The sequence below is a fragment of the Sarcophilus harrisii genome, chromosome 3, assembly GCF_902635505.1.
Source record: "Sarcophilus harrisii chromosome 3, mSarHar1.11, whole genome shotgun sequence".
In the NCBI taxonomy this organism is placed as follows: Eukaryota; Metazoa; Chordata; class Mammalia; order Dasyuromorphia; family Dasyuridae; genus Sarcophilus; species Sarcophilus harrisii.
Window position 1 is genome coordinate 26641258 of NC_045428.1, and position 26899 is coordinate 26668156.

The window sequence follows — 26899 nt, forward strand, 5'->3', positions numbered from 1 at the left end:
GTTATATGTATGGGTAACTTTACAGCATTAACAATTGCCAAACCTCTTGTTCCAGTTTTTCACCTCTTATCCCCCACTCCTTCCCCCAGATGGCAGGATGACCAGTAGATGTTAAATATATTAAAATATAAATTAGATACACAATAAGTATACATGACCAAACTGTTATTTTGCTGTACAAAAAGATAGATGACAATTTTAAACATCAGATAGTTATTTAAAATATGAGAAACCATATTTTAATTATTCCATGTAAGTTTAAAACTCAACAAAGAAAATGGTTTGCTTTTGTTCTTGGAGACTCAGAACTTCGGCTTATTTCCCAGACTTTGTGTTTGGAGATTTAGGCAAATTAAAAAGCTGACATAAAAATTGAAAGTGCCGGTATCACCCTGGCACTTCTCTGAGGCCCACTGGCATCTGCTGCATCATGAGCGTGCTGCAGGTTTCTAGGATAAATGTTTTCAGACTGATAGACTTTTCCACCCTGAGTCTCAAAAGCTAAGTTAAGAATTTATCGAGTACAGTAAAATCCTATTATAAAGCATAACATTCTGCCATAGATTGGGTTAGACTGTTGGTCAAGTCATAGCCTCTGTAGGTAGTCACACACACAATTTTTCTATCAGTCTTATCTCTTCTTTCTCTTCCTTGTTCTTCCCTCTCCCTCTCCCTTTTCTCCTTCCTAACCTCCCACCCTCTCCTGTATTTCATATTTCTCATACACTTTGTCTCTCTCAAACTCTTATCTCCCTTTCCATTTCCTTCCTTTCATCTTTTTTCTCAGACTCTCTCATATATTGTATGTTTCTAATCTGTTCTATCTCTCATCCTTTTTCTTATTCTTCTCTTTTTTATATTTCCTATTTCATCTTTCTCTGAGTCTTTCTCTGTCTCTCTCCATATTTTTCTCTCCATCTCTCTGTATCTGTCTATGTCTGTGTCTCTGTCTCTGTCTCAGTCTCTCTGTTTCTCTCCATCTGTCTATATATGTCTCTGTCTCTGTTTGTGTGTCTCTGTCTCTCTGTCTCTGCCTTTCTCTGTTTTCCTGTCTTTCTGCTTATGTCTGTCTCCTCTCTTTGTCTCTCTTTCTCTGTCTCTATTTCTCTCTGTCTCTGGGTCTCTCTCTCTCTCTCTCTCTCTCTCTTCTTTCCTTCCTCTTTGTCTCTCCCTTTCTCCTCTCATAAATGCCATTTTTTCATGTATTCTGTATCTTCTCAACATTTTTGTCCTTTTTTTTCTCCCAATACACATACATGTGCATGCAACACACACACACACACATACTTATCCACTCTAGTTGGCTTAGAAGTCATAGAATAAAAGGGCTGAGAACAATATGAATTTAATCAAAAACAGTTTGGAGAAAGTTCCACAAACTGAAAGCAAAGAATGCCTGCAGGATGAGAAGTTTAATATCTCTGCATTCTTTATTTTTAATCACAAAACTGATAACCTTGTCACTTAATGGATTATTTACCCAAGAGAGTGGGGACAGATTTCTAGAAAGAAGACCTGATTTAGATTAAAAAATACCTCAATTTAAATTACATCTTTGCCATTTGCTTTTTGTTTGATATCAGACAACTTTCTGGACTTCAATTTGTTCATCTGTAATATATGTTGGGGGTGGGTGGGGAGAGTGAACTAGCTACATCATTTTTCTAAGATCCTTTGAACCCTAAGATCTAAGATGATCAATATGTTGACATCCTAAAAAGTGCCTTGGTAAATTCTGAGAGACTCATCTCCTAGTTGAAAGCAAGTTACTGAATTGTTTGGCTGCAGGAAGTTTCAAGGCATAACTTGTGAGTATGAGTTGGTGATTGTACTTCTGGTATCTGACCTTGTCACCCTGAACCAAAAGGATATCGTTCAGTTCTGGGGAACTACATTTTAGGGAGAACATTTATAAGTTGGAAAATATAAATGAAAGTGTAATCAAGTTCTAAATAATGAAGAAGAAAAAGGAGGAAGAAAAGGAGAAAGAAGAGGAGGAAGAGGAGCAAGAAGAGGAGGAGGAAAAGGAGGAGGAGGAGGGAAAGATGGAAAAGAAAGAAAGAAGAGAAAGAAAGGAAGAAAGAATAAGAAATGAAAGAAAGAAAGATGCAAGGAAGAAGGAAGGAGGAAAAGAGAGAGGGGAAGAAAGAAGCAAGAAGAAGGGAAGAAGGAAGGGAAGAAAGAAGGAAGGAAGGAAGGAAGGAAGGAAGGAAGGAAGGAAGGAAGGAAGGAAGGAAGGAAGGAAAGAAGGAAGGAAGGAGAAAAAGGGATAAGGATAGAAAGAAGAAATAAAGGAATGAACGAAGGAAGGAAAAGGGAAGGAGTAAAGATAGAAGGAATGAAGGAAGAAAATAAGCAAGGAAGGAAAATTTACATAGCACTTTACAAATTTCTCATTTTATCTTCACATCAATTTTGGGAAATTAAGTCCTATTATTATTCCCATTTTACAAATGAGGAAACTGAGACAGAGATTCAATGACTCATTCAGCATCACACAAAAAATGAGTGAAGATATTCAGTCTTAAGTCCTTGTGCCTCCATGTTCTAGCCCTCTCTCTACTCATTATGTAATGTAACAAAGCTCAATAAGAGCTTTGAATTCATGGCATCTGAGGAAGAGTGAGGAAATGGGACTGTTTAGTATGTAGAAGAAAGACTTGGGATGGGGTTAAGGTAATGAGGACATGATAACTGAATAAATGTTTGAAAGATAGTGCTTTTGGGTAAGAGGAGTTAGACTTGGTGTTTCACGAAGAGCTAAAAACAGTAGAATATAGCAAAATCACATCTTAATGTAAAGATAAATTTCATATCCAAACCTTTTTCAACAGTTTCCTTTTTGGGCTGGGCTGTCTCTGGAAATGGCAGGTTCTCCATTCAGTGGAGGTATTTCAGCAAAGTGTACATGACCACTCAATCAGTGGTTGTGTTATTGAACAGATTCCTGTTTGGATAAATGTTGGACACTTAGGTCTTTTTCAATTCTGATATTCTGTGATTCAAATGTTATCCATGAAGTAAAAGGAGTGATAGATTGCACTGGTATAAGGAATACCCATACCATTGAAATGTAAATCTTTGAAGTCACAGAGAAATATGTCTCATTATGCAAATGGGAAAACAGGCTGTCTTATCAACTTTGTCCAAATGCAAAAACTTTTTAAGGTCATACAGAGCCAACTGCAAAATTAATTACAATAATTATCATCATCATTATGATGATAATAATAATAAAAGCTAGAATTGAGGGTTTCAAAACATTTAAATGTTAGTAATTTTGATCCTACTCCATCTGATAGAGGTAATGATATAATAACTGCTTCATTTGTTTATTTCCTTAAGATTATGAAATTTTCTGTAGCCCTCGGTTCACATGGATGAGTTTGAAGAGCTTCCAGTATTTCTGATCTTCCCATTGAAGATGACCTCAATGCTAAAGAGGTCTTGTGTTTTTACTTTTCTGGGTACTGTCATGGTGCTTTTTCCCCACCAAAATTTTCACCCAGCAGGGAATGGGCACCCAGTATGTTGCTGGATCTACTCAGGTTACTCTCTTGTTATGCTAATAACACTCTTTTCTTTGTTTCCTGTAAGGGATTGAAATGGAAATTGTCAATAGCTGTGAGCAGAACAATGGGGGCTGCTCTCATCACTGTGAGCACTCAACTGGTGGGCCCCGTTGTTCTTGTAACCATGGACACCATCTTGATGTGGATGGAAAAACATGCAAAGGTAATCTATGACAAACATCATCTTCATTTTGAAGTTACCCTGAATTCATTTATCCTTTCCATCACTTACTGCAGACGACTTTACTATACCTTGTATTATTCTAGCTGCAAAGGTGAGTAGATTGAATTAAAAATCTTTGGCTACTGATTGAAAGTCAACTTGGCCAGAAGGAGGGTAATCAGCTTAATTAACCAATTAATTAATTGATTAAATGGCCAAATTTTTTATATGAAAGGATTTTTTTTTTTTTTTTTTTGGCTGAGGCAATTGGGTTGAGTGACTTGCCCAGAGTCACACAGCTAGGAAGTGTAAAGTGTCTGAGATCAGATTTGAATTCAGGTTCTCCTGACTTAAGGGCTGGTGCTCTACTCACTGTGCCACCTAGCTGTCCCTGAAGGGATTTTTAAAAATAAGGTAGATGAATACACACATTATCCTAGTCAAGTAGAATCAAAAAGTTCCAAAAGTTTGAATAAAATAAAGTCATGTGGGAATCAAATACCAAATAAATTGGGAGAACTGGGTTCCAGTCTTAGTTTCATTGTTAACTACTTCAGTGACCTTGAGCAATTGATATTAGCTTTTGGAGCCTCAATCTCCTTAATGGTAAAATGTTTGGGCTGTTATAAATAATCTCTACAGTTCCTTCCACCTCTCCTATATGCAATAACTCCATCAGATAATAGGGTCTCAACTAAGCTTGGCTCCTCAGCTTGTTAATGCCTGCTGCTGATTTTCAGCTTTGCTCTGAAGGACAGCTGTGTTCCAAAAGGACAGTTATAGAAGTACTCTCCTCAACTCTTCTTTTTCTCTGTATGTGAGTGTTGCTTGCAAAAGGAACGTTCCTCAAGTCTTAATCAGAAATTATGTAATTTGAGACAATTCAAGGACAGCTGACACGAGGGAAGGAAATCCTACCATAAACATGGTTCAGGAATGAAATATGCAATCCAATGCTGTGGAGAGGAACAGATTTCTCCTGTATGTGGGAAACGATGAAGATGATGCACCAGATTACTCTCAGCCCCAGAAAGAATGCCCATATTTCTAGAAACAATCCTTACTCACAGTATCGTCAGATTTCATTCTGTTAACTTAGTACTATGTTGCCCTTCCTTCTATTCCCACCTGCCATGACTACTGAACTATTGTTCAGTCACTTCAGTTATGTCCGACTCTTTGTGACCTCATGTAGGGTTTTCTGGGTTAAGACACCAATGTGGTTTGCCCTTTCTTTCTCCAGCTCATTAAAGATGAGGAAACTGAAGAAAACAGGATGAAGAGACTTGCCCAGAGTCACACGACTAGTAACTGTCTGATGCTAGATTTGAACTCAAAAAGATGAGTCTTTTTGACTCTAGACATGGCACTCTATCAACAGTGCCACCCAGCTGCCCCCAATCCTTACTACTACCTCCACACAAAATTCAAAAGCACTCTGTGACATTTCTATACATAATATTAATTGAAGTGGAAAGAAAATTTATTTTGAATGTTTTTTCTTAAATATCATGAATACTATTTAGTAAATTTGGAAACAACTAAATTACAGTGGAGAACCACTTCTCTGAAGTGGAAGATTTGTGCTTTTAGCAATTGGATGAAATGTTTATTTTATATGAGGGAGTTTTGCCTTTTCAATGATTTCAGAAATTTTCTGATATCAAAAGTGATGCTGCATAATAATCCTATAATGTAGGTGGTATTGTAGTGTTTGTTGGGGAGGTGGGGTTCTCCCTCAAAGCTGATTGCTTTTATGGCTTCCTTTACATATAAATCATACAATGTTTTAAAGCTTTACCCATCACATTGCAAAATCCATCAATATATCAGGAGCTGATCACAGTATAGGCAGAAGAACACTTGATTCATAATCAGAATTATCATGTCCAAGCACCATCTCTGTCATTCACTGTCTATGAGACTTTGGGAAATATGCCTAACATACGTGAATCTCAGTTTCTCTATGGATAAAATGGGAACAGTGAATCAGCTAGATTGTGCAGCAGGTAGAATCTGGAATAAGGAAGACTTACTTGTGAATTCTGCCTCAGATACTTACTATACAACTTTGAACAAGTAAAATATCTTCTCTTGACCTCATTTTCCTTACCTGTAAATAGGGAGGTTGTATGTAGTAGTCTCTACTGTCCCTTTCAGCTTTATATCAATCATCCTATGATCCTCTACCTGCCTTGCCTACCTGAGAGAATGACTTGAAGTTGAGTGAAATCATGAATTTCTAGCACTAAAACTCACCTATATTTCTAAGGTCTTTGCCTTTACATTGTACATACTTATATATGTAAATATCTGTGCCTCTCCACAAAATGAGAACAGGAACTATTCCTAGGGCCTACAATAGTGTTTGTTATGTAATTAATGCCTAATAAATGCGTGTTAATTGATTGACTGACTGACAGTACTGAAACATAATGAGTTGTCTTGAAACACATGGTTTAAATGACTTGCCCACATTCCCTCCAGTAGTATATAGAAGAACCAGAATTTAAATTCAGATATATCTAACTCTCACGTTAAAGCACCCTAACTACCATGTATTTAGAAATGTATAATTTACAGCTATTATTATAATAAAATATGTAAATTCCCCTTTCTATTTTGTTCTCTCTTTATTATTAGCTACATTAAACTTAACCTCGACTACGCTTATTCTTTAAAACCTACAACTTGGCTTGGAGTCTCTCTGTACTTTGGAAAGTATAGTTCAGTAAAGCTCTTGTTTGCTGCTAGGAAAAATAGCATCTGCCAGGGTCAAAATACAGAAATTGCATATTTATGAGATTTCAACAGTCAACACAACAAAGTCATATTGTTTATTACTCAAGTTTATTTCATTTTCCAAGAATAAATACCATCTATATCCAAAGCCCAAACATTCATTAAAGTAAATGCAATGATTAGTTTGAAGAGTACACACTTTGCTTATTTGTCTGAAAATAGGTTAAGGCCACAGATGTTTTCTGCAAATACTCATGCATAAAGTAAAATTAAGAATTTTCCTTTTAGCCTCTTTCAGTATTAAATGCTTTTAAAGTGTGTGTCTGTAGGTAATCATACATGGCAAACAATACATAAGTAGGTTTGAAAATAAGTCAGCAGATCTGCAAATGTCCATGGCAATCTTAGCCAATTGCCATGCCAAATACGGTCATTCAGAACCAATTGAATACAGCTATAAAGGGAGGAAGCGGCAGAGCCAATGGTAATGTAAATTGGAAGTTTTCACTAATGTTTGACAAACAGAATACATTAATGGCCCTTTAGATTACAGAGGTCTTAATTTGAAGTTGATGAAGTTTTAAAATATGTTTTGATAAGTATTGATTGGCTTTTAAACATATATATATATATATATATATATATATATATATATATAATTTTATACACACACATATATATTTAAATATTTATATAAATATATTTTTGCTCCTGAAAAGGAGTCCAGAGGCCTCACCAGATTGCCAAAAGGATACATGAATTTGTGCTTTCTAAGGCATTTGTGATACATTGAAACTTTGCCTATTAATTTGGAACTATGCTAAGAAAATCCATAGCTTTTAACCCAGAGGTCTCACCACTATGCAAATAAACTAAAGAAGTCCATGGTGAAAATAATAATAATAATAATAAAAGGAAAAAGAAAGCCTCTATGTGAACCAAAATATTTAATAATAAACCCTTTTGTAGAAGCAAAGACACAGAAAAGTAGACTCCTATCAATTAAGGATTGCCAAAAGAAATGGTAAATAATATATGGAATATTGATGTTTATTATAATAAAATATGATGAATACAGAGATGGGTCCTATGAAGAGGTAAAGGTAAAGTAAACATAAATGGGGAAACATGATAATAACTAATATGAATACAACATTTTAACTTTATCAAAGCTCTTTACAAGTATTTTCTAATTTGATACTTGGAATAATTATGTGATCTAGGTGTTATCATTACTACCCCCATTTTGCAATGGAGAAAACTGAGGCAGCTAGCATTTAAGTGACATGTCCAGTGTTGCACATCTCATAGATATCTGTGTCAGGATTTGAACTCAAGTTTTCCTGATTCTAAGATCCTACAGCTCTCTGTCCAACTATGCCCCAATGATTGGAATAAAACAGAAGTTGTGGAAACCAAGGACAATTAAAATACATTCTGAATTGAATGCTGGGTAATTGTAATGAACAAGTTTGGACTCAAAGGAGATAGTCATGTGCTTCCCCTCCCTTATATGCTATGATAGAGGAGTATGAACTTTGTATTTGATTTGTGCATTGTTTAGTTTTAATGGATTTTTCCTCTTGTATTCTTACAAAGTAAATTTTATAGATGGGAAGGAGAAAAGACTAAATTGGAAAATATAGGAAATATAAAATCAAAATCATTCAATCCAGACTTATTAAGCACTTACTATATTTTTTGAATAGTGCCTGCAATATAGCAAATGCTTTAAAAATGCTCTCTATCTTTCAGTCTTCCAGGAACTGGGATAGATACTGTGTGAATACAATGTCCAAAAAGGTAACAATCAGAGGTTTATAGAGCTCATTTTATCTTTAGAGACAGGGACATATATGGGTAAATAGAGCATAATTATAAAATAAATTCAGAGTATTCAGGGAAGGAATTCACTAGTTGTTGGGTTGATTTGGGAATCATGTAAAAGGTTTACTTATGCTGCTTCGTGAAAGCAGAGTTAGAGGTGAGAAGGGAATGTATCTCAAGTGTGAAACATGGACCCAGATAGGAGATGGAAACTGATGTATGAGAAACATCACATTGCCCATTTGGCAGAGTATGGAGAGTGTTAAAAGTAGTAAAAGAGTAAAAAAAAAGTCTACAATGAGTTTAGAAAGATAGATTGGAACAAAGTGTAAAGGCCTATGCAAGTTGAAAGGGAAGTTATATAAAATCATGGAGGTGGGAGGGAACTGCTATAATCTATCAAGTAAGGAGTGATATGACCAGATCTGAGCATAACAAAAATCACTTGGATAACAGTGTGGAGGATTGGTCGGAGGCAAAGAGAACAGAGGCAGGGAAACCATTTAAGATCTCATTGAAATAGTTCAGACGAGAAGTGATGAAGGTCTAAAGTAACGTAGTAGATGTGAGTGTGGAAAGAAAGGGAACTTGAAACAGATTTGGTGAAGAGACAAGTGGCAAGATTTAGCAATTGATTGACTATACGCATGAGGTAAAGGGAAGATTCTACTGAGATTTCAAATTTAGGAGGCTGGAAGATTTCAGAGGAAGATAATAATGATGTTTCAGACAGGTTGACAAATTTCTGTCTTGTGATGAGTAAGAATTGGATCAATGAAGGTCAGATCAAGTGCATTATTTTCTAATTTGATGAAGGAACCAGAGAAGGGATAAACCTACATCACAAATGTATGATGATTGATGTGATTAAGAAGATGACAAAGAAAATATTTCAGTGCTCAAATGGGCAATAAAAGAAGATATGATAGGTTTGGAGTTGAAATAGGGAAAATGATTAGAAGTTTTTGGTTGTTGTCTCCCAACAACTCTTTGAGATTAAATATGAGCCAGGAAATAGATAATATCTAAAATATTACAAGGTAGCCCCACTGGTGACATTTGCAGGAGAAAGAACATTTTGTGTCCAAATGACCCACATTAATCAATTTCATGGTGACCCGTAACCTGGACTGATTGATTTCATTTTCTTCTTTTCCTTTCTCTTCCTGTGTTTTCTAATGCCGGTACCCTTTCCAAGGTTAATTGCGATACTGACCTTTTACATCTGTGGTTGTTCATCTAGTTAACATTCAGAGATTTTTGTAAACTCAGCACTGACAGTCCACCCCCAACCTAATAGCTCAACAAGGTTCAGGGGAGCCAAGGACTTAGATCCAGACACCCTGATCACTAACACATATTTCTCCAATCTTAGTGGAGCAGAGAGTGAAATGTCTGCAGGCATTCTTGGAAATTACCCATGTCACTTTCATCACTGGTCTCCAGAGCTTAAAATGAACAAAGATTTCCTTGAATAAAGGCATGTATAGGTGTGTATAGGCTGGATCATGGGATGATCAGACATTAAATTAGGGGACATGGGTTCAAATCTTAGTTCTGTGGATTATTTTGAGAAACTTGTCCATCTCCTCATTGGTAATATGAGAGATAAACTGAATGAAGTAGATAACCAAATTTGTCTTTAATTTCTACTTTCCCTAAACCTAGTGAGAGGGAAATTATTCATAGCCCATAAACAAATAAAAAGGCAATCAAACAAAAAACCCTTTCAAATCCTTGGGTCTTTGAACAAGAAGAAAGTGTTATGGTCTCTCAGAGAATCCCCTCTGCAGGATCTGTACAAATTGCTATCCAATTTTAACTTAATAACCAGTGATGGAAAATCCACTTCTACTGTGGGAATCCATTTCCATTTTGGACAATGCTAAATGTTAGAAATTGTTTCTCCCTACTTGATTTAAACCTTTTGAATTTAGATTATAGGAATTCAGATTTGGAGCAAAAAAGGACCTTGGTAATCTTCAAGACCAACCTCTTCTTTTTAAGATGAGGAACCTGAGGCAGAATAGCTAAATCACTTGCCCAGAGTCAAACAATTTGTAAGTGTCAGATGCAGGATTTGAACCCAGATTTTGCCATATTCCAGCTTAATCCTAATTCTACCCTTTAAATAAAACAGAAACATAACTTATCTCTCCTTCAAGAGAGCACCTCAATTGTTTAAAATGCCTATGATCTAGCCCGTAAGTCTTTTCTTATGCTGACAAAAAAAATCATCACTTTTTTTCACCAATAACTAAGGTGTTATGATTTTATTTCCTTCATCTTCCTAGTTGCCCTTTTCTTGGCCCTCTCCAGCTTTTGAATATCTTTATAAAAATACATTGTCTATAGTTGAACACTATTCCTGATGTGTTCTGATCAGGACCAAGGATAGTAGAACTGTGACCTTTTTATGACTGGAAGCTATGCCTCTCTTACTATAGTCTAAGAATCTTTAGATTTCTTTGCTGTCACATCACACTGTTGACTCAAATTAAATTTGCCATCCCTGAAAATCCTCAGATCTTTTTTTCCAGACAATTTGCTGTCTACTCATGCCTCCCTCTTATTGTACTCATGAAGGTGACTTTTTAGCCCATATAAGATCACATTTATCCCTATTAAGGTTCCTTTTAATTAGATTCAGCTCAGTGTTCTAGTCTCTACTGATCTTTCACAATTCTGGCTTTGTCATCAAGTGTAGAAGCTATTGCTCCCAACTTAATGCCACTTGCAAGTTTGATATATATGTTATGGCATCCAAGTTATTGATAAAAACAATAAACAGCACAGAGTCCTGGGGTAGCCAGTGGAGAATCCCTTCTTCTATTTGTATTTACTTTTCCAAAGACTTGACAATCACGTTCAGATGCCATAAAGACAATCAATTATGCACTATATTTTAGAGGATTCTGAGAAGACCAGAGCAGATTTCAGATGTGATCTCATTAATTCCTTGATTGTATGAGTCACTTAATAACATTTGTTTCTTTCTTTTAATAAATAATTTTTATTGAAGTTTTAAAAAAAACATATGCAAGCATAATATTTTCAGCATTGATCCTTGAAAAACCTTGTGTTCCAATTTCCCCCCTTTTCCCTACCCTTCCCCTAGATGGCATGACATAATAACATTAATTAACTAAGCAACAGAAACATACAAACAAGGGCAGGTCTTATCTACTTCTTTTATCTTTATCTTTATCTACTTCTTTTATCTTTTATCTAAGTGCTAATACTCATTCCACAAATCCCTTTAATAAAATCCATCTAGCATTGGGCTAGAACATATTAAATGTGTTTGTTTACAAATTGAATCAAATTGGACACTATCTGTTAGTAGCTATCCTAGAAGCAGAAAGGACTAATCTTCATGAAATAGTTCCTATAAGTATCTTACATAGGAGTAAAGTACACATTTCCCAATTGACAAATGATTAAAGGATATGAACAGACAATTTTCAAATGGAGAAATTAAAACTATCTATAATTGTAGGGGGGAAATGCTTTATATCACTATTAATTAGAGAAGCGCAAATTAAAGCAACTCTGGGGTACACCTTCACATATATCAGGTGGGCTAATATGACAGAAAAGTACTATGAAAAATACTGAAGAAATATTGGAGAAGATATTGGAAAATTTGAGTAATAATGCATTGTAATTGGAGTTGTGAACTGATCCAATTGTTCCGGAGACCACTTTGGAATAATGTCCAAAGAACTGTAAAATGATGCATTCCCTTTGATGCAGCAATACCATTGCTAAGTCTGTAATTCCATGGAGAGAGTCAAAAAAGGAAAAGGAACCACATGTAAAAAAAATGTTTATAGCAGCTCAGGTAATAATGAACTAAAAATGAGGGAAGGCCCATTAATTGGAGAGTGGCTGAACAAGTTGTGGTCCATGAAGGTAATGGAATATTCTTGTTCTATAAAAAATGATGAACAGGAGAATCAAAAAAAAAAAAAAAAAAAAAAAACTTGAAAAAACTTTAATGAACTGATGCTGAGTGAAATGAGCAGAACAAGAAGAATGAACATTGTACTCAGAACAGCAAGATATTTGATTATTAGCTATGATAGATTTAGCTCTCCTCAACAAGAAAATAACCTGAGATAATTCCAAGACTGATGATGGAAAATTCTATCCACATCAGAGAAAGAACAATGGACTCAATGCAGATTGAAGCATACTCTTCAATTTTTTTTTGTTTTTTGTTTTGTTTGTTTTCTTTTTTGTGGGTTTTTTTTTTCCTTTTGTTCTGGATCTTCTTTCGCAACATGACTAATATGCAAATGTGTTCAACATGGTTGTCCATATGTATCTATATCAAATTGTTTGCTGTCTTTGAAAGGGAGAACGAAGGGAAGGAGGTAGAAAAATTAGAATTCAAAATCTTAAAGATGAATGTTGAAGACTATCTCTACACATAACTGGAAGAAAAAAAATATTATTAAGAAAGGGGAAAAAGAGATAGGGATTGTACCTGTGATTTCATTTATATGGAGAAATATTGTCTCTACCAAGCAGATTTGCAATATAGAGCCTGAGAGCAGCCTCAGACAATGAGGGATGAAATCCCTTGACCAGTCACACAGCAAGTTTGTGGCAAAGACAGAATTTGGATCCAGATCATTCCAGCTTTGAGCACATCCTTTTATCTACCAAGCCATAGTATCTAATATAAGCTTCATAAAAATCTTGTTTCTTTAGAGGAAACCAGACTAACAAATGAGTTGTATCTCTTCTGGTTGGGACCTGATTGCTACTTCCTCTTACTGCTGGTGCTGACTCTCTCAGCCCTTGTGGCCTACTTGTCCTAAAGCCAATTCTATTGAGACTCTTCTAAACACCTGAAAAGTCAGTGTAAAGTGCACTGGATCAGAATTCTTTGGATGTGTGTTGAAACAAGAGTTCTTCTGGGGAAAAAACAGCATGGTGACATAAAAAGCAGCACATTGGGAATCAGAGTTCCAATTTGAATCCAAGCTCTATTACATGCTGGTTGTATGACTCAGGACAAGCCATTCCCCTTTCTCTGTGCCTTGGTTTCTTTATCCAAAAATAAAAGATTTGGAATAGATGATCTAAGCTCCCTTCTAGCTCTTAATCAGTGATGCTTTCAACCCAATGGCTTTGGAGTTGGAAAACCTAGGTCCCAGTCTACCTCTTACAACTCATGTGACCTTGTACAAGATTCTTCACCCCATCTCCTTACCCTTAAAATAAATGGCTTGATGACCTCCAAAGTCCTTTCTAGTTTAGGACCTTTGATTTTAGTGCCACGTGCCATAACAAGCTCCTCTTTCCAGCTGCCAAATGCTCCTGGAATCATATGCTTTGTTTTGTTTTGTTTTGTTTTTCTAATTTTTTTTTTAGAATATAGTGTGACTGTGCATGTGCACACATGTTTATGTCATCAGGTTGTTCCATTACCTAGAGGGCAGAACACTCTCTTTCCTTCTGTTTAAAAGTAAATATGCAATTATTTTAATACCAAACAAATAAGTTCAGGGTATGGAAGTGGTAGAGAGCCATATAGACCCAGTAGGAGGTCATTTCCCCTTATACACATATCCATACAATCTGAACATCAGGGAGATTAAAATTATTTTGCTATAATAAAAGGGTGCTGTTGCCCATCATTCTACATGTTATTTGAATGCCACTCAATTTTTTTTTCCTTTTCAGATCTTGATGAGTGTGAGAGTGGGCAAGCCTGCTGTTCCCAGTTCTGCATGAACTATTTGGGAGGCTACGAATGTGATTGTAAAACAGGATTTCAGCTCAGTCCTGATGGATGTGGCTGTGATGGTAAATACCTGAGTTTTGTCTCCAAGTGATTATCTTTGAGTGGTGTGGTGAGCATTAGCAGTAGTGGGTGTGAGGAAAGATGAAGACATACATCTTGTTCAGTAACCCATAATCCCTTTCACTTGACTTGATAAAAGGAACATTGGCAAAATGGAGGCAAAGAAGTGTGGTTGATGTGATGCAAGAGATCACAGCTTATAGAAATCACCAGGATGAACAAGACTGGTGATTGGTTGTTTGGTACCAGAAATCATTTATCAATATAATCTTCAATTATTCAAAAGTTATATTACAATATGACTGGCTGAAGTGAGGAGGCACTATGGCAACAGAAACTCAGGGCTGTTTAGTGCTTAGAGAAATAATTAGATGTAAATCTTATGTCTGATATTACCTTTCTGAACTGATGTTTTCTCATTTGGGAAATGGCATAAAGATACTAATTGTAAATATCTTACGGGTTGTGGTTTTTTCTTTTTTGTGAGGCTCAAAATGATACTGTACTTTGGCAGTAATTTTTATGGTAGAAAGAGCACTGGATTTCAAAAAGAAGAAAAACTGAATTGAAATTTCAGTGTTGCCCCTCAAAGCCCATGTGGCCTTGAGCAAAACATTTATTTCTTCTGATCCTCAACTCCCTCATCTATAAAATGGGCATAATTATATCTAAACAACCTATATCCCCAGGCTCTTGTAAAGTGAAAGATGCCACATAAACAATACAAATATTATAAAACTCTGAGTGGTTATTAGAATGGTCCATAATACAAGGCTAGAACATTGGTTCACACTAATTCACTCATACCCTAGCCCCTTCTCTCTCTTTTTTTTTTTTTTTTGTCATATACCATATTAAACTGACTAATGCTCTTTAAGGAAATGCTGGTTTTATTGCTTTCTAATGACTATTTGGTTAAAAAAAATAACTCATCTTGTTCTTATATGATGTCTAAATTGTATTTGAAGAGAATATTTGAGATGAGTTTGTATGAACAGAGCAAAGTTAATTGAGTTTTCTTTAATTCCACTACCAATACCTTATGTAACTCATTGTTGTAGGATTGTTGTTGCCTTTTTAATTTGTGAACGCTTGCATTAAAGGAGATGGTGGTTTTCATCTTTTGGTTATTATTGCTATTATTCTGACTCATAAAAGATTTCTTGAAATTGAAATAACGATTAGATGATCTACATCTGTACCAATAACAATTAAAATTATATAAAAGTCCCAAACGCTGCAGAGGAAATAGCTTTTCTTTATTCAGTGTAATGAATTCCTAAATTCTCTTGGTACTGAGATGCTCTGCTTTATATAACTGAGCTGCCCAGTCTCCAAACACCAAAAAAAGGAAAGGATATAAAAGAATACACTTTTTGTTTTGAAAGGCACACGTTCTAAATGCGGTGCCGTATATTAGCATTGACCAAATTCCAACCAAACATTGGGTCCAGTGAATTAGGGGCTTAAAAATCTGAATTTCATGGACCATCTGTTCATCAGGCAGATGAGCCAAAGGGAAGATTACATAGCCATACGTGTACACACTGGTGTATATATACCATAATTGGGAATGCTTCAGCTCTCAGAGGACCGTCTTAAAGGATTAGCCTCCTGTCCCCATCTAAGCTACTTCTTGCATAGGTGACAGATTTCCCCAAAGTCTCAGCTCAGACTTTTACACTGATTTTCATCACTCATATTAAAAGAATTCAACTCTGCCAGGGAACCCTTGGTTATCTTACCCATAAGCTCCTTAAAGCCATGTGCCAATCAGGTTTGTGATTTCGAGGAATCCAAACAAAACTTCCGAGCAGATTGATCCATCACAAGGTTTACTGAATGACATGCTCTTTCTTATAGGAATCTGGTAACAAGGAGACACTAACATCCCTTAATGTATCTCCTTGCTAATTTCAGGATCCCTGTCTTGATCTGAGCTGGAGGAATGAGGCTGCTCACATAATAGAAGAGTTCTATCTATAGAATAATAAGCCGATCCATTATTAGTCCATAGATCTTAGGAGCTGACTGGTTTTATACTAATATAGACAAAGGGAGCTGGAGCCAGTAGTCTGTCTTAAAAGTAACATCCCAGGTACCTTTGAGAACATTGGTCACACAGCTGCTGAGAGCATTCCTTTAGAGTCAGGCACGCTACCGATGATTGTTCAGCAGTTATCTTAGCTACTTCCACCTTAGTGTCTCCTCTGCTGCTGGAGCAACGGGGTTGCCTCACAGTAAAATCATGTAATTTATTTCTTTTGACTCTCTCATGCTTCCTTAATGAATGAATGATTTCTGGGCTGTGTCTAGATCTGCGATTTCATTTCTATCAGCAAACTGCTGGTGTGCAAATGCTTTCCACCATGTTGACTGACAACATATATAATTTCTTGTCTTAGAGATGAAGGAACGCAGGAGATTCAGTGCTTTGCCAGTAGTCACAAAGCTAGTGAGCATGTATTAGAGAAAAGATTTGAATCCAGATCCTTCTAACTTCAAGGAAAACTTCTGGGGGAGGCGGAGAACCTAAGGAAATCAAGCTCCAACTTAAAATACTATGTTCTACAATGCTTATACTAATTAACTATTCAATTCTACATTCTGCAAAGTGTCTCACAGACTGGGACTTTTTTTTTTTGGTAGAATGCACATAATAAACCTTCTTCATCTGAGCTAACCGTTAGTTTTGAGATCCCAGGAAGTTTGCCTCTCTTCAAAAAAACAATGAATTTGCCAAGTTGCTGAAGGCAGATTTATCAGTGTGTGCTGGAGAAAAGAAGTCTGGTCTGGGGACTTGTCTGAGCTTTACTTTGTGTCAGAGTACCATCTGTAAGGCAAAACAATGAACACGATCACGCCTTTGAATCCATAAGCTCTGTTCCTATGTCAACACCCAAGAGGATGCCTTGTGTTCTCTCCCTTAGATGTGGATGAGTGTCTGCCGGACAGTACTGACTGTGACCAGCTCTGTATTAATTCTTTGGGATCCTATGAATGTCTCTGCGAGGAAGGTTACCAAATTGATAGTAACAGAAAAACTTGCATCCGTAAGTTCCGATGAGGGAGTTTCCTTTTTGAAAATCACATTTCAACTATTTTGAATTTCTTTTCCTTTCTAGGGGCCCAGGGAAGAATACAATTTCCTTCCCTCAGTCCATCCTTCAAACCTTTCTTTTTTCTAAACTAAAACTATTTTCTCCTCCCTTTGTCCTCGTTCTCTAGCAGCTTTACCTTTGTGTTCTCGGCTTCTAACCTTCCTTTGTGATTGTCTATTTGAATTGGCTTTGCTCAAAGGCTTTCCCCTTTTCACTACCCCCTGCTTGTGTGGAGAGTTCAGACTCCTCATTTCTCGTAGCCGTTTTTGCCCAGTTCTGCACACAGAGACACATGCCCACCCCCTGCCATCTGTTTGCCTCATCCCTAACAGCGATGCAAATGCACAGTCATTTTCCTCTCTGGTTTTAGCTTTGGATGAGGAGGAATTAGAGGAGGAAGAAGAGGAATTGGAAGTTGTACGCTTCCCAGATCTTCACTTCAGAAGACACGCTCAACTGCTTACTTATGCTGTTGTCCCAAATCCCAATTATGAAGATGAAGATGAATTAGAGGAAAGAGATATTCGAGGAGAATTCACTGTTTTACACAAAGTAGGTGAGTGAAAGGAATCCACTCAAGTTCATTTTTTTCTTCTTCCCTCTCTTCCTTCCTCCCTCCCTCCCTCCCTCCCACTTTCCTTTCTCCCTCCTTTGCTCCTCCCTCCCTCCCTCTTGTCTTTCTTCCCTACCTACTGTTTTCCTTCCCTTCCTGGTTCCCTCCCTTCCTCCCTCCATTTCTCCCTCCTCCCTTCCTCTTTTCCTTTCTCTCTTCCTCCTTCCCTCCTTCTGTACCTTCCTACTTCTCTCCCTGCCTCCCCTTTTCCTTCCTTCCTTCCTTCCCTCTTTCCTTCCTTCCTTCCTTCCTTCCTTCCTTCCTTCCTTCCTTCCTTCCTTCCCTTCCTTCCTTCCTTCTTTCTTCCCTCCCTCCTTCCCTTCTTCCTCTTTTGTTCCCTCTCCTTTTTCCTGTCCCTCCTTTTTCTGTCTCTGCCCCCTCTCCCTTCCACTTTCCCTTCCACTTTCTCTCCCTCCTTCCCTCTCTCTGTCTCTGTCTGTCTCTCTTTGTTTCTGTCTCTCTGTCTCTTTCTCTTTCTCTCCAGAATTCACTTAATATCAATGGACAAGACTACCAGAAGAGTGGGGTTCCTTAATCTCTGGAAACACCTAAAAGTCTGAAAAAAAATTATGTTCCACAGTAAAGTAATTGAAGTTGAATCTACAAGATTAAAAAGAGAAAAAATGAATGATATTAAAAAAAACATGAAATAATATCAGTCAATAAGCTATGAGTGCCTACTATGTGCTAAGCACTGTGCCAAATGATGGCAATACAAAGAAAGGCTAAAGTTAATACAAAGAAAGGTTCTCAAGGACCTCACATTTTAACATCAGATAATTTAAATACTTAGGGCTCCCACTCATCATCTCCCTCAAACCTAACCAACCCTATAAACACAACTCTATTCACATACATATATATAGACAGCAGAAATAAATGTACACACATGTATATGCACAATATACCTATGTATTTGTATGATACGTGTATACATACATTTGTGTATATATGTATAAATGTGTGTATATTAATATATATGTATGCATATATATAATTATATTTTCAATAGTTTCAGTTATGTCCAACTCTCCATGACCCATTGGGGATTTTTTTTTTTTGGAAATATGCTACAATTTCCTTCCTTGTCATTTCCTTCTCCAGCTCATTTTACATGTGAGAAATTGTGGCAAGTAGGGTTAAGTGACTTGCCTAGGATTGCACAGCTAGTAAGGGTTTGAGCCCAATTTAAACTTAGAAAGATGAGTCTTCCTGACTTCAGGCCTGGCATTTTATGCACTGTACCATCTAGCTGTATGTATGTATGTTCAGATATGTATGTACATATGCACATAAACATTTGCCAAATACATTCATATTAATAATTCTTGTATACTGCCATTTTCTTTAAAAGTCTTGAATATAAGCTAGAGTTTCAGAAGCACTTCCTCTTCTATCAAATAACCTTTGAGGTTACAGCATCACCTAGAATCAGGGAGGAGCTAGAGCCATTGGAAGGTAAGCTCCTTGAGGGCAAGAATTGTATTTTGCTTGTCTTTATATACCTGGAACTGGGCACATAATAGGAATCAAATAAATGCCTATTGACTGATGGGGAGAGATATTCGAGTTTCACCTATATGGAGAGGGATATATCATTGGAATGTAGCTCTTGAAGGGGAAGGGAGATTTTCTTTTGGATTTCATTTTATATTCATTAGTATCTTTCCTGAGTTTGAATAGACATTTAAAAATACTAATTGGCTGGTGGGTGGATTGATTAATTTTTTTTAACTATTTGGGGCATAGATTCATGAGTTTGCTAACCTGCTTTTTTTCATACTAGTCTGTTTAAATGACACTTTTGGACATGACTGCAGTTTAATGTGTGAAGACTGTATGAATGGAGGCAAATGCAATGAGGAAAAGAATCGCTGTCTCTGCCCAGCTGGCTGGGGAGGCATCCTCTGTAATGAAAGTGAGTATACAAAAGCCACACAAAGTGAGGGGATGGGAGGGGGGCATCAGCCAATGCATGAAAGATGCTACAGATAAAAAGCTGAAAAGTGAAATTGTCCTTCTGTTCAAAGAGCTTGGAATAAATCTGAGTTCTTGAGGCAGGCAGCCTCGATTTGGATCCCTGCTCTAACACCTAATATCCATGTGACAATATCTCTGAGCCTTAGCATCTCTATGTGTAAGAGGAGAAAGTCAACAAGATGACCTGCCAACTCCCTTCCAGCTCTCCATTTATGATTTTATGAACTTAGCAGGGAGATGAGCAATAAAAGCATTCGGATCTAAGTTTTAACCTAATATTAGAAAGAGGAGGGGTTTGTTATGTTTGCTTGTTTCTCCACTCCGTAGGAAGCTTGATAGCAAATTAGATCATTATTTTCTTCAAGTGTCCTATTTATTCATCAGCTATAAAAACTAATAAAAGATCCCTGTATTTCAGAGGCTTTAAAAATTCCTTCCATTTAAATGATGTATTAATTTCTGGCAAGATATCCCTCTTCACAAAGGAAGCAAAACTTTACTCTCCAAAAATACTTCAATGGAGTTGAATATTTCAAATCTTTATACATATAAATGTAGAGAGACATAAAGTAGCAGTGTTTATTTCTTAACATAATCTCATCATTAGCGACTAACCAGAATAAAATAATACAGAATACACTAAACAAAGTAAAAACAACCCTTGTTCCATGAATATAAATGAAATTCAGTTTAAAGAAATGAAATGTGCCAGCTATAAAATGAATAAAATAATAGTACTAACCTCACTGACTTGTTAGGAACATCAAAAGAAATAATATTTGTAAATATTGGCATAATGTCTGATATATAGTAGGCATTTAATAAATGTCTATCCCTCTCTTCTCTTCAACAGATGTGAGCCCTGAAATGTAAAGAATAGTTTAATTTTTTTATAAAGGACTATTCATTCATTTTGACCTACAAATAATACAGATGATTAATGCTTAGTTTTAGCCCCCTGAGTGTAGGGAGAGAGGGCAGATTTGGGGTCTCAAATTTTAAATGCAGAAAAATTATTAGTGTGAAGGAAATGAAGAAAAAAGTAAATGATCATTTATTGAGCATTTATTTGTTCCAGGTAGTGAGCTAAATGTTTGATAAATACAATCCTGCCATATGGACTCCATTATTTTTCCCGTTTTAAAGACAAGATAAGGGAAGTAAACAGTGACTAAGTGATTACAGGAAGATTCTGAGGTTGAATTTGAACTCAGGACTTCCTGATTCATGGTCTAGTGCTTTATCTATTGATTAATAAAGAGCCAGCCTTAGAATCAAGAAAACCTGAATTCAACTTCTATGTCTGATATCATCAGTTTATGTGACCCTAGACAGATCCCTTTCCTCTCATGGTCAGAAAAATACTTTCCTAAGGCTGTGAAGTACAAAGTGTTACTCTGTAGAAAAGCAACAAACAGATCATTTTCTAACTAAGAGACCACTAATTTGTAGATGCACAAAGTTTTATACATCTATACAACTAGATTGTAAACTCCTAGAAATTTGTGATGGTTTTTTGCCTTGTCTTTGTATCATCTTGATATAGCACAATGTCTATCAAACAGAAAGTGCTCAATAAATGCTTGATGCTTAGCAACATTAATTTATTTGCAATGATGGAGTGAGTTTTCATACCAAAAGTTCCCTAAGACTAAAATCAAAGTTCAAAACCAAACAGACAAAAACCTGACAACTAAGTAGAGAAATGATTCAGCTAAGCTAAAGCTATTATTGTATTTTTGTTAACCTTTCAAAACTCTGATTTCCAAATCTAGCAGTTCTAATATGTTGAACTATCAATAGTAGAATTCTCATGGCATTATGTATTATCATATGCATATAGTGTCAGTTGGTCAATTGCATTTAATAAATATTTTCTCTGTTCCAGGCACTGTACTAAGTGCCAAAGACACGAAGAAAAGCCAAAAAAAAATAGTCCCTACACTCAAGAATCTTATATTGTAAGGGAAGAGACAACATTAGGATAACCAGGTTAATACAAGACCTACAAAGAGTGGACTAAAGCTCATCTCAGAAGTGAGATGATCATAACTGGAAGGAATGGAAAAAGCCACCAGCAGTTCCAAGAATTGGAACTGAATCTCGAAGGAAGCTAGAAAAGCTGAGAGGAGGAAGTAATGAGGGAGAACGTTTGAGTTATGAGGTATAGCAAATTTACAAATACCTAGCAATGAGAGATGGATCATTGTGTTCGAGGACAAGACAATAGGGCAGTAGAGATGTATCTTAGAGTGTGTGTGGGGTCAATAAATTGTCAGAATACTGGAAAAATTGGAAGAGTCAGGTTATGAAACATGCTAAATTCCATAAACATTATCATGAAATTGTGGTGTTTGAGATAGTAACCACCATTTGTGATATTTGTCCACTAAAAAGAATGTATAGGGTCAAATATATAATTGAATTTCTGAATTTCACAAAGTACAGAGTAAAGAAAGAGAACAAAATATCTTTTTTCAGCTCTGTCAGATTGGGATATTTTGCTTTCTTATTTTTGTGGATCCTTAGTCTCATTGTATTTGTTGAATGGCTCTACTCTCTTTTAGCTCCCAAGAGGTTTTCTTTGTCTCTTGGAATTTCTGTAAATGTTATGAAAAATTAAGTAGAAGAGAGATATAATTAAAAGTGGCAAAGATAAGGCAATAAGTATTGATTGAGTGCCAAATATTTATTGGATTATTTGATTGTCAGGCATTGTGCTAAGTGCTTCATAAATAATATCTCATTTGCTTTGAGTGTAGATGATATAAAAACAAAATATATCAATGAAAACATAATTTTTAAAATATTTTCAGTTACTAGCAATTAAAAGGAGTTTTTCTGTCAGATTTTAGAAAGTAATAGACAAAGAAAAGGGATGAGTGATAGAAATAGTGAAGTGTGGCAAATAATCCCCATTCCATTTAGAAATTCAAAAACTTTCTAGAGCACAGCCATCTTATAGAACATTGAAATATGACTAGATTGAATTGTCTAGCAGTAACCATGTCACTGGAAATGGGACATTTCAGAAGTCAATGCTTACCAGGCACAAAAAGTGTAGTAAATCTTGTCCAACAGATCTGTGAGGTGGAAAAGGCAGAGAAATTTAGATGTAACTCATAAGAGACGGAGTGACTTGTTGCATAGCTAGCAAATTAGAGTAGATTAAAGGAAAGTTAGAGGTTAATGGGTCTAAACTCCTCACTTTGCAGATGCATGAACTGAGGCTTAAAGCCATAAAATGATTTTGTCAAGTAGTAAATATGGGATTTGACATGAGAACTACTGATTCCAAATGGATTGTCCTTTCAAATGGATGATATGGCTAGAACAAAGCATGAATACAAGTTGTTTAAGACAAATGAAGTGAATGAGATAATGGTTAGGGGAGAAGAATTCAACACAGTTCTGTTAAACACCCTCTTTATGGGAAAAAAATGTGTGGAAATAAGGATAGAGATACAAAAGGAAAACAAAAATAGTACTTGGACCTATGGAGCTTTCCTTCAAAGGGAGAGTTGCATCATTTATATGCATACATAAGTATAAGATGTGTGTGTGTGTGTGTGTATGTGTGTGTGTGTGCATGAGAGATAGAGAGAGAAATAATAAATTGTATTGTACCAGTTCTAAGTAAGTGAGAAAACAGACTAGACCCCAGACTTCAACAGCAATTGATAGATTTAAAGTTGAAAAGAATTTTAGGGGCCATCTTTTCCCACCAGCTAGTTGGAATCATGGAAGAAGACTCATCTTCATGAATTAAAATCTGACCTCAGAAGCTTATTTCTGACCCCAGGAAAGTCACTTTACCCTGTTTGCTTCTGTTTCTTCATTTGTAAAATGTGCCAGAGAAGGAAATTACAAATTACTTCAGGATTTCTGCCACTAAAATACCAAAGTGGTTTATTAACTCTGTGAATCAATGACATGACTGAAAAGACTTGGCAACAAACTCCCATTCTCTCATTTTACTGATAAAAACAAATTGAGCATGAGTAAATTCTTAAAAATTAAACAACTAGTATCAGAGGTGGCATTTGAACCCAGGACTTGCTGATTCCAAGTCCAACCTGCTCATGAAACCATGCTGTATTTCTGGATTAGTCTTGAAAAGTTTCACTAAGGAGATTAGCTTGAGCAAAATTTTGAAGGATTAACAAAATGTCTTTTGGGATGTGAGGCAGAAGGAATGAGGGGGGTCTGGCATGAAGCAACAGAGTTTCTTTGGCACTTTAATTAAGCTGAATAATAAAATGGATAAATCACTAGTATATTTGGTTTATAAATCTCATCTGAATTCTGCTAATGAAAGTTTTTATTTTGTTTAATAATATGCTTCCATATTTTAGCAGTACTGTGTATAATCCATAGATCTATAATGGTAGACTGTGGGATATTTCAAAGGATGCTGCAATTTGCCTTCCATATATTTCATGAAACTCATTGAATCTATCCATATCAAGATTCTTTATTTCTTTTATTTCCCTGACTTGACATTTTTTTCACTCAAAATCAGAGTAAAATCTGTCAAGGTAAGGACTAGATTTCTATCTGTTGGACAACATTTAGCATTCTTCATGTGCTTATTAAGTGTTGATCCATGAAATGTCCCATTCTCAGTGACATGTCAACTGTTTTAGAATTCAATCCAATAGTATTTCAGTGTTTCATACTCACTGTGCTTTAGAAATATGTTGAATTTCTAATAGGAACTTGGATTATTTGTCATGCTTAAATATTTCTATCATTCATCCCTTTATCTCTTACTGTCTAAATTCTGATAGAAAAACTCATTTTAATTCAAGTATTTGAGCTCAGAGAAAGAATATTATCCATTTTGTAAAAGATTAAAAGTTGAAGGATAATGTAATAATTATTATAAGTGTTTAGCTCACAGTTTTCTTTTTTCCACCCTTCAGTTTTCTTTCTCCTTATTCAGTCCCCTTTTCTTTCCCCCTTCCTTATAATTTCTTCCCTCCTTACTTTTTCAATACACCTTTTTTGTATCACTTATTCTTTCATTCTTTCCTTATTTTCCCTCCTTTTTCCTTCCTTTTCCTACTTTTCTTTTTTCCTTCTTCTGTATTTCCTTCCATCCTTCCATTATTCCTTCCTTTCTTATTAAGCAATTATTTAAAAAGGAAGAAAAAATGAAAAAGAAATGCTCTTCTCATGTTACCAGGGGGAGAGGGAAGAGAATAAAAGGTAAAGATGGATATATAATATAGTTTTTCAATTTTTTTAATGTGGCTTTTAAAAAAATGAATGTAATTTACAGTTGTTGGTAAAGATTATCCCAGCAGCTGCATTGTTTCAAATTAAGATGAAAATAAAAGTTGAAAGATCTGTTTCCAATGTATTTTATATCAGAGCACTAGAAGTTTTCTAAAACATGATTGTTTCCTTAATTTCATCAATCTTTGACAATATAAAATGCATCTCATAATCCTCAAGGGAGTCTTCCTTGTGTTGGCTATTACTTAAAAATACATTTTTTAAAACTTTCTGTTCATTTTCGTAATAGCACAAGTAGTTTACACTCATTAATGTGGCCCAGCATTGAATAACAAAGACTTTGAAATAGTTTTAAAAATGTGGGGTTAAAGTTTGTTCAAAAATATAAAATTTGTGTTTGAACCTTATTATTTGCTCTTTCAGCTCTCATTCTTCATCCACTTCTAATGATAAGTCCCCCAGGAATGACAATGTCATCCAACATAGGAATTTAACAATGACATTTCCCAGTTCTACAGGTGGCTTCATGCTTTAATTCCCTGCTATCATTGTACCAAGGTGACAAGAAAACATTATTTTCTCTCTTGTATTGATGATACAATGAGTGGATTGCTTTTTTCATTCATCTTCTCCATTTTCTTTACAGCTTGTCTCCCAGGGTCCTATGGACAAGAGTGCAATGGCATCTGTCAGTGTCAGAACGGAGGCTCCTGTGACCCTATAACAGGCCAGTGTCATTGTCCCCCTGGAGTTCATGGGATGAACTGTGAAGATGGTATGGGATCTTATCTTTACCTGCAAATGATTTTTGTTTGGAAACCTGGACACTCCTAATAGGAAAGATGTTAATGGAGTATTTGTTTAGCATTCTACTACCCAGCCTTTTACATGAAATTAAGGCTTTCTACTTATAAAATGTTCTATTCCACTTAAATGATCCAATGGATGATGATATAATAGGAAGAGTTCCAAATTGAGTCAAGAAGACCTAAGCCAGCTCAAATACTTACTAATTATATGACAAGTCAAGTTACTTTTTAGAATTTACTTTACAGGGGTAGTATAGCATAATAGATATGTGCTGGGATTATGACCAGGAAAATATAAATCCAAATCATTTCCTCTGGTCCATAATAAATGGCTATCAATTCACTGATCACAGGCCATCAACTAAGTATCTGAGAGCCATACTTTATTCATCTGTAAAAGAGATATAATACAACAATCTCTTGTGTTATGTCTTTTTTACAGTTGAATGAAGTACAGCTCTAAGGAATTATGAAGGAAGATGCTATCTGCATCCAGAGAAAGAATTGATAAATAGAAATGTGTGCAGAATAATTTTACATATATGTGACATATGTAAAATTATACATTATATATGTAAAATTATTCTATACACGTATATGTATGCCTTCATACATATGTATGTAATTGTACATACATATGTAATCATCTGGGGTAGAAAAAAGGGGGAAAAGAAAGTTAAATGATAATTTTATTATATATTAAAAACGAACAATAAATCGCACATAATAAACTTGTAATCCCATGTACAATTATTGTTTTTCAACTATGTTATGGAAATGCTTGATTTATTTCATAAATTAAAAATAAAGGAAATATATATAAAATTAAATATACAAGGGGCAACTGGGTGGTGTAGTGGATAGAGCCCCAACCCTGAAGTCAAGAGGACCTGAGTTCAAATCTGATCTTAGACACTGAATGCTTTCTAGACACATTTGTACCTTGGGCAAGTCACTTAACCCCAATTGCCTCAGCCAAAAAAAAGAAAAGAAAAGAAATATACAACAGTTTAAAGGTAGCCAAAAATGTATA

The 26899-nt window shown here is 35.7% G+C and overlaps 1 protein-coding gene across 1 annotated transcript in view; it reads left to right on the plus strand.

Moving 5' to 3' along the window:
* Positions 1 to 26899, plus strand: part of LOC100928969 (multiple epidermal growth factor-like domains protein 6) — a 402703-nt gene that overhangs the window by 292372 nt on the left and 83432 nt on the right. Inside the window, exons 9-14 of the mRNA XM_031961116.1 lie at positions 3598 to 3735; positions 14002 to 14124; positions 17053 to 17175; positions 17594 to 17779; positions 19623 to 19754; positions 25704 to 25832. Coding sequence (XP_031816976.1) covers positions 3598 to 3735; positions 14002 to 14124; positions 17053 to 17175; positions 17594 to 17779; positions 19623 to 19754; positions 25704 to 25832 — 831 coding nt within the window. The remainder of the gene's footprint in view (positions 1 to 3597; positions 3736 to 14001; positions 14125 to 17052; positions 17176 to 17593; positions 17780 to 19622; positions 19755 to 25703; positions 25833 to 26899) is intronic.